This window comes from Petaurus breviceps, unplaced genomic scaffold (genome assembly GCF_028583685.1).
Source record: "Petaurus breviceps papuanus isolate PSGF00001 unplaced genomic scaffold, PetGlider_PUasm1.0 90769, whole genome shotgun sequence".
Classification (NCBI taxonomy): Eukaryota; Metazoa; Chordata; class Mammalia; order Diprotodontia; family Petauridae; genus Petaurus; species Petaurus breviceps.
Window position 1 is genome coordinate 10,372,942 of NW_027187341.1, and position 7,230 is coordinate 10,380,171.

The 7,230-nt window shown below is 45.4% G+C and overlaps 1 protein-coding gene across 1 annotated transcript; it reads right to left on the bottom strand.

The window, feature by feature from the left end:
• Window positions 1-3,080: 3,080 nt before the first annotated feature.
• On the bottom strand, window positions 3,081-6,010 carry LOC138146697 (protocadherin-8-like). Its single transcript, XM_069068819.1, has 4 exons — window positions 4,925-6,010; window positions 3,866-4,858; window positions 3,419-3,823; window positions 3,081-3,143 (listed from the first exon to the last, which is right to left on the bottom strand). The coding sequence occupies exons 1-4, from the start codon at window positions 6,008-6,010 to the stop codon at window positions 3,081-3,083; spliced, it is 2,547 nt and encodes an 848-aa protein (XP_068924920.1).
• Between the last annotated feature and the right edge of the window lie 1,220 nt (window positions 6,011-7,230).

Below are 7,230 nucleotides of genomic sequence, written 5' to 3' on the forward strand. Positions count from 1 at the left end.
ATTTTTGCTGGTTTGAGATTCCCAGATTAAAAAGGATCTTTGGGGATCCTTAAAAGTTCTTCTTGCCATACTTCCTTGAACACCTTAGGAATAAAAAAAGGAAGAGATGGGCTATTTTTAAGCATTTATGGGGAAAAATCATACTAAAACTGAATGTTGTACAGCAATATGTTAGAAATATAATCAACCCTTGATTATTAAGGGACCAGTTTTCCAGCCTTTTTTAATTCTTTTTCCTCTTCTAGCCTCCCTACACCCTTTTACTTGGGGGTATACTAAAGAAATAAATGAAAAAGTCAAATTAATCTCTTCTATTTGTTAACAAAGCTGATAAAAATAGCATGGAATGAAAAGGTTGAAACCATTAGCTATAATAAGATTTGAAGTTTGTACACAGATTTTATTTATTCATGCTTTCATGTCTCTTATTACTATGTATCCAGACTTTGATATAAAAAATAAATACATTGCCTATAGCAACTTTCCATATCTCTATCTGTTCAAAGCTTTACACTCATTTGTCATTTCTTTTCAGTTATCCAGCTAAAGCAATTTTACAGGTGAATGTGACATATGATGCAGTAACATAAATAAAGAATTCAAGCAATCTTATTTAAAGTTCAGTAAAGGATATTTATAAATAATGTGAAATTTCTCCATAATCATTAGGCAGAGTCCTATCATATTAGGAGATTTTAATAAAGTTAGAGCTTAGAAAACATTTGAAAAATGAAAATAAATGTTAGGATATGCTATAGGACTGACTTAGGGAGCACAGGGACTCATAGATGGAATTGCTAGTGACAAAGAAAAAAATGATAAGTAATTGACTCAAGAAAACCTGACCCACCAGAGGAAAGGGGGAAGTCAGAATGATCATAAATACAAATGATTAGTTTGAACATTTAAATGAAGGATGATCAACTGAGATGAGATGGGAGAGTAGTGAGGGATGATGACTAAGAGTGATAAAAAGATTGCTCTGTTGGTGAAAGGTAAATTGGGAGAAAGAAGTATTATTGAGGAAATCATTGCAGTAGCATATTTTAACCAATTAGCATAATGGTTGTAAAGATGAAGAAATTCTAAGTGTTAAGCATTTATTATCCAGTTCAAATGGTTTCTAATTAATGGAATATAACTAGTACAGTAACCTTAATCAGAGATTAATATTTGGAGCATGAGTGTTGATATTTAGAGGCAGGTAAGTGGCATGATGGATAGAGCATTGGATCTGGAGTCATAAAGACCTTAGCACAAATCTAGCCTCAGATACTTACTAGCTATTTGACCCTAGGCAAGTCACTTGACCTCTCACTCACTTTTCTCATCTGTAAAAAAAGGGATAATAATGGCAGTTTCCCAGAGTTGTTGTGAAGATTAAATTATATAATATTTATAAAGCACTCAGCAAATTTTAAAATGTCAAACTAATTCTTGCTATTATTATTGTATTAGGCACACAAATTTTGTGACCCACTCCTATTCCTTAAGAAAAAAAATGAATTTGGAAATTGGGGTATTCAGACATTGCTATCTATATGCTATGCATTCCATGGCATCCTTGCACATCACTGAAGCCAGTCAGGAATGGAGATCAATTTCAACATGTGGGGACAAACAATGAGACACACAGTTTAACCTGCTGAAGACCCAGGAATCACCTGTTCTGGGGGAGATATGTAGTTCTCTATAAATAGAATTTGTGGGGTTGGAGAGAGACAATCACTAACATCAAGACTGACCAAGGAATTTGACTCCCAAAAAACAATTACTCCACGTGGCTACAAGGGAGGCCTGTATTCTGGAAAGAGAGAAAGTTTGAGAACATAGGTGCCATTCCACCCCCTGACTATTGCCAGGCTGTGTCTTGGGTTCAGTGAAGTGAATAATAACATTATAATAATTTCCAGTGAAATAATATCAATCAAGTCACAGATTCAATCCCTAATTATTTCCAAGAAGTCTTTAAGACTTATTATTTATGATTTTAATTCCATCCAACTCTTTGCCATGCACTTAATCTACAAACTTTTGATTTACTGGAACTGAAGAGAATATTATCCAGGATAGGGAACTAACTTAAAAACAATAACAATAAAGGATAGGGATAACAGGTACTTCTCCCAGGGATTGTTGCTTGAAACAGTCTTATGTCATCTTTTTATAAATAGTCTGGAGGAACACATTCTTAATGAAAGTCAACTTCTCAGATAACACTAAAATTTTCCAAGCAGTAAAACAAGCTAATGCATTGCTTAAGAAGGCAGCATAATCTTAGACTGCATTAACAGAAGTATATCATACCCAGGGAACAAGAAATCGTAATCTCCTTATATTGTGCTGCTGAAAATAGCATTTAGACTTTTTGCCCATGCTGAAAGTGGTGTTCCAACCTAACTGAATTCCCAGAAATTTCTTTCTGAGAAGGAGTGTACAGTCAAATTCAATTCCTGATATGCTTGACATTTTGTCAGCATCATCATGTAAAACAGTATCAATTATCATGATACACTGGGTTTCAGAGTTTCTCCTTTTTGAGCCAGCAGGAGTCAGCAAGAGCCTTCCTTTAATATCACATTTGTGACCACTTGCCAAATTTTGCTCTTTTAGTCTTAGTGCAAATATGTGAAGAGGATACTGTGGGGGGGGGGGGGGAGGTCTCCATAGTTAGACAGTATACACTTACCAGATTGCTTTTCAGCCATCTGAAGGGATGTTTTCTTGACCCCTTCTTCACTAATACCAGAATCACTATCATTATATTCACTGTCTCCTTTCCCACTGTCCTTCACACTGGGTTCATCTGGTCTTGAGTGGGTATTGGAAATGAAAGAAGGAATTACTTTGGTTACACAGAAAAACGTTAAACATAAAAAATGTCAAGCATATTGCTGAGACATAACAATAAATATTCTGAAATTACCCTAAACTTGAAGCAGATTTATCCTCTTGCCACAGAGATGTGGAATGAAAAGGAGCTGAGATTGAACCCTATTAAAGAGAGGTGAGGTGAAAGTAGCAGTTAATAATTTTTCACCCTTAAATATCAAAACCCACCCAGCAGACACACCAATCAGTCATGTGAAACTCTTCCCAAAGACATCATTTAAACTCTTCACTGTGGCTGTGCTAAAACTGAACTACAGGGACAATGCACACAGCCCATAAACATATCTGTGCCTACAACAACATAAAATAATCAAATCTGTAAGTCTGGTGGGAAGTGAATCTTCTTTGCTAATTAAAATACACAACACCTCTACCCCTGGAATTAGCAAATTGAAATGCACTGCAGTAACTCAAACTCCAGCAGGCAGAATCAGAATTCTTATGAATGAAGTGAATAAATAACTTTATAATAAAGATAAAGGTTCCTAAGGGTTCCTAGAATTCCTAAGGCTGGGGAGTGGGGTACCTGTGATTTGGGAGTCTCACTCCTCTCTCCAGATGAGAGAGAAAGGGACACCCCACTGTCCCTAGACTGAGGTGTGTTGAAAGTCTCCTCCTCCTTAGCTTGATCTGGGACAGAAAGACGGTAGGACTCTTCAAGGCTCTCAAAGTCATTAGTACTGGACCATCCAGGAGACCTCCGGCTGCCAGATGGCCAGCTGTCTTCGCCGGCCAGTCCTGATCTCGTGCTGCTCTTGAAAAGCGCCTTCCTCCAGACCAGGCCCCTACCCTGACACGACGAGGCCACGGTGACGATGGCCAGGAGCAGCAGCCCGCAGCCACCCGCCAGCACCCCAATGAAGATAGTGGAGAGGTCGGGACTCCATCCAGAACCCCTCTGGAGCCGCCCCTGCTGGGCTCCAGCCTGCTCCTCTCTAGAGAGCGGTGGCAGGGGTGGAGGTGGCACCAGTACCACATCTCCACCAGGGGGAGAGGGGGGCGCGGGGACCAAGAACAGGGTGGCTGTGCAGGAGAGAGACGGACGCCCGTCGTCCCGCACTGTGACCACCACAGTGAGAGGGTCGATGGGCCAAGGCGACAGCTGCCGCCGCAGTGACAGCTCGCCCGTGTGCGGGTGCAGCGCCAGTGCCCCGGGGCCGCCGTCGCTGTGGGTGAGGATGTAAGTCAGTTCGGCGTTGGGACCCTGGTCCTCGTCTCGGGCCTGCACCTGGGTCACCAGGAAGCCTGGGGGCGCCCCGCGGGGCAGCGGCACGATAGCTGAGCCATTGTAAAGTAGTGGATAAATTACCTCGGGCGCGTGGTCGTTCTGGTCCTCCACCACCAGCCGCACCACGGTTCGGCCCCACCGGGCGGGAGAGCCACCATCGTGCGCCTCCAGCCCCACCTCCAACCCAGCCAGAGCCTCGCGGTCAAAGCGCCTCCGAGCCCTCAGTACCCCAGTGACCGAGTCCACGGAGACATAGGTGGAGACCAGGCCTCCGCCCCGACCTATTTCGGCCTCTAACAGCCGATAGGTCACCTTGCCGTTACTACCCAAGTCTGGGTCCCGAGCAACCACAGTGGTAAGGTAGGCCCCCAGAGGGTTGTTCTCAGTCACTGACACTTCGTAGACGGGACGCGCGAAGAGAGGAGCGTTGTCGTTCTCGTCTCCCACGCGCACCGTGTAGGGCTTCACAGTGCGCAGCGGAGGAGAGCCGCGGTCCTCGGCCACCAGGGTCAGGTTGTACTCGGCGATGCGCTCGCGGTCCAGGGGCGCCGCGGTCACCACTAGGTAGCTGCCCGCGTAGGCCGGCTGCAGTCGGAAGTGCTCGTGTCCATAGAGGGCGCATCGCACTTGCCCGTTAGCTCCCGAGTCCCTGTCCGAGGTGCTGACCAGCGCCACGAGGCTCTCTTGAGCCGCCCCCTCAGGTATGAAAGAGGCCACCCCAGACTCGGGGCCTCCCGGCTGTGCAAAAGAGGCCGGGAATGGGGTCGCAAACGAGCTGAGGTCGGGGGCGGTGGTCACAGCCACTACCAGTGGGGTGATGGTTATGTCCGGCGCGTTGTCGTTCACGTCGCGGATGCGCACGATGACCCTACAAGTGGACGTCTGAGGCCCTGCGCCCTGGTCCTGAGCCTTCACGTCCAGCTCGTAGGTGTTCTTCTGTTCATAGTCCACGGGACCAGCTAGAGTCAGGTGACCTGAGCGCCGGTCCAAGCGAAAAGGGAGCTGCGCCTCAGGCGAGGTTTGACCACCGAAGGAGAACACTACATCCCCGTTAGGGCCCTCGTCTGGGTCTGTGGCGTCTAAGTCGAGAAGCAGGGAGCCCTCGGGAGCGTCCTCCGCCAGCTCCACCTCGGTGACAGCGCCGTGTAGGAAGGCTGGGCTGTGGTCATTGACATCAAGCACCTGAACGTTGAGGGTGACCGTGGCGGAGCGCGGGGGGCTTCCACCATCCTGGGCCACCAGCTCTAGGCTGTAGGTGGCCTGGCTCTCACGGTCCAGCTCCTGCAGAAGCACCAGGTCAGCGCATTTGGCGCCATCAGCTCTAATCTGCAACTCCACACGGAAGGGGCTGTGTGGCTCAGCCAGGAGAAGACTCTGGAGGGCATTCGAACCCACATCCTCGTCCACGGCCACTTCCAAGGGGAAGTGGGTTCCCACAGCCACGTTCTCGGACACCTGCACAAAGATCTCGGAGGCCGGGAAACGTGGCGAGTGGTCATTAATGTCTCTCACCTCCACTTCCACATGTATTAACTGGGAGAAGCTGACCACGTCGAAAGCCAGCGTGCATTGCAGGGACTGCAGGCAGAGCTGCTCTCGGTCAATACCGCTCTCCCCGACAGTCAACTGTCCGTCAGCCTCTCTCACCCGGATCAGAGAGCTGTTGAACTGCTTCATTAGGCGAAAGTTTCTAGGAACCTTACCGAGTGAATCAAACATAGCGTTTTCTGAGAGGACACCAATGACTGTCCCGGGTGTCTCTTCCTCATAGATGTGGTAATTTACTGTTTCTGTGCGGAACCTTGCAATCAGGAGCCATAGCAGCCACACAGAGCTTAGTCTCTTCCTGCATAGAGTGACAGTGGGAAACCTGGGTTTCCTGTGAGACATGGTCGTTTAAAAAAAAAGAAAAGAGAGAGGGAAGGAAGGAAGGAAGGAAGGAAAGAGGGAGGGAGGGAGGGAAGGAAGGAGGGAAAGAAGAAAAAGAGAGCTGCAGAATCTCTATTAGCTGCAGACTTTAAATCCTCAGAAACATTTCTAAGAGTTAAGGTTGGAGATACTTGCCCTCAGTAAAATACATGCTATCAGTAAACCCTCTCAGCTGTGTAACCAGTTTTCTCTGCCCCAGGCAAATGTGCCTTTTCTGAGCCCTGCCCCAGAGGTTACATAGTTTAGAATATGCAAATGAGTATCTTTTCTGACCAATCCTTCTTTTCAGGGGCCTCTAAGGTCACATTAACCTCCTAAAGAGACTCACAAAACAGAGCCTAAACAATGTCTCCTGCAGATCACCACCATGTGTTAGCCTAAATCCTAGAAAAGTTTGCATTTTAAGAGAGCTCACTTGCTTTCCATATGTACTTTTCATAACTTTCAGGATGAGCAAGCAGGATGTTCATCCTCTAGTTTTCCCAGAGAATAATTATGTAATCCTCTGATGGGGGCATGATTGCTTTCCTGGGATGTTTTGAAATAAACATGGATACTACTTTGTTCGACATGGTTTCACTTCTCTGTTCTGGGGCTTTCTTTTTGTTTGTTTTTCCTCATATTTTTTTTTATTGACTAGTTCTAGGGAACTTACCTCTTCAGTGTCTGCAAATGTCCAATCAGGAAACAACAATTTTCCAAAGTAATCATTTCTGAATAGCTTTCCTACAGCAAAGGAATCATTAATAATGAAATTTCAACCCCTTCCTCTTCTTTTATGTCAGTGATTACTTATCTGTGATAGCAGGGAATGTCAGGCAGGGGAAAAAATGTTACCCTAGTCAACTACAAACCAATGCAGTAGGGGATGCTGACAGTAAGAAGAGGGTTTGAGGGAAAGTACTCCAGTTAGTTTTACTAGAAAATTGCCTTGCATCAATTATTTTTAAAAGCCCATGGCTGAAGAAAGCCACGGGTGGTCTGATTTGCTGAAGGCTACAGAAACATTAAACCATCTGTTCATATCACAATAAATAGTTTCATGTTAAGTGCCCTTTATGTGTGAAGTGCTCTAAATGCTAAGCAGCCTAACCTGCTAATGATGACACTGTTACTAATTCTATTGAATCATCAACAATACAGAATGTCCTATAACAAATAGAACAAAATCGTCACAGAGG

What these genes read in the sequence shown, in the direction of transcription:
- LOC138146697 (XM_069068819.1), bottom strand. Translation starts at nt 6,010, where the DNA reads ATGTCTCACAGGAAACCCAGGTTTCCCACTGTCACTCTATGCAGGAAG. An exon ending in CTCCCCCTGGTGGAGATGTG is followed by an intron (nt 3,824 to 3,865) that starts GTACTGGTGCCA and finishes CTCTCTAGAGAG; the next exon opens with GAGCAGGCTGGAGCCCAGCA. An exon ending in GTGAGACTCCCAAATCACAG is followed by an intron (nt 3,144 to 3,418) that starts GTACCCCACTCC and finishes TTGTCCCTGTAG; the next exon opens with TTCAGTTTTAGCACAGCCAC.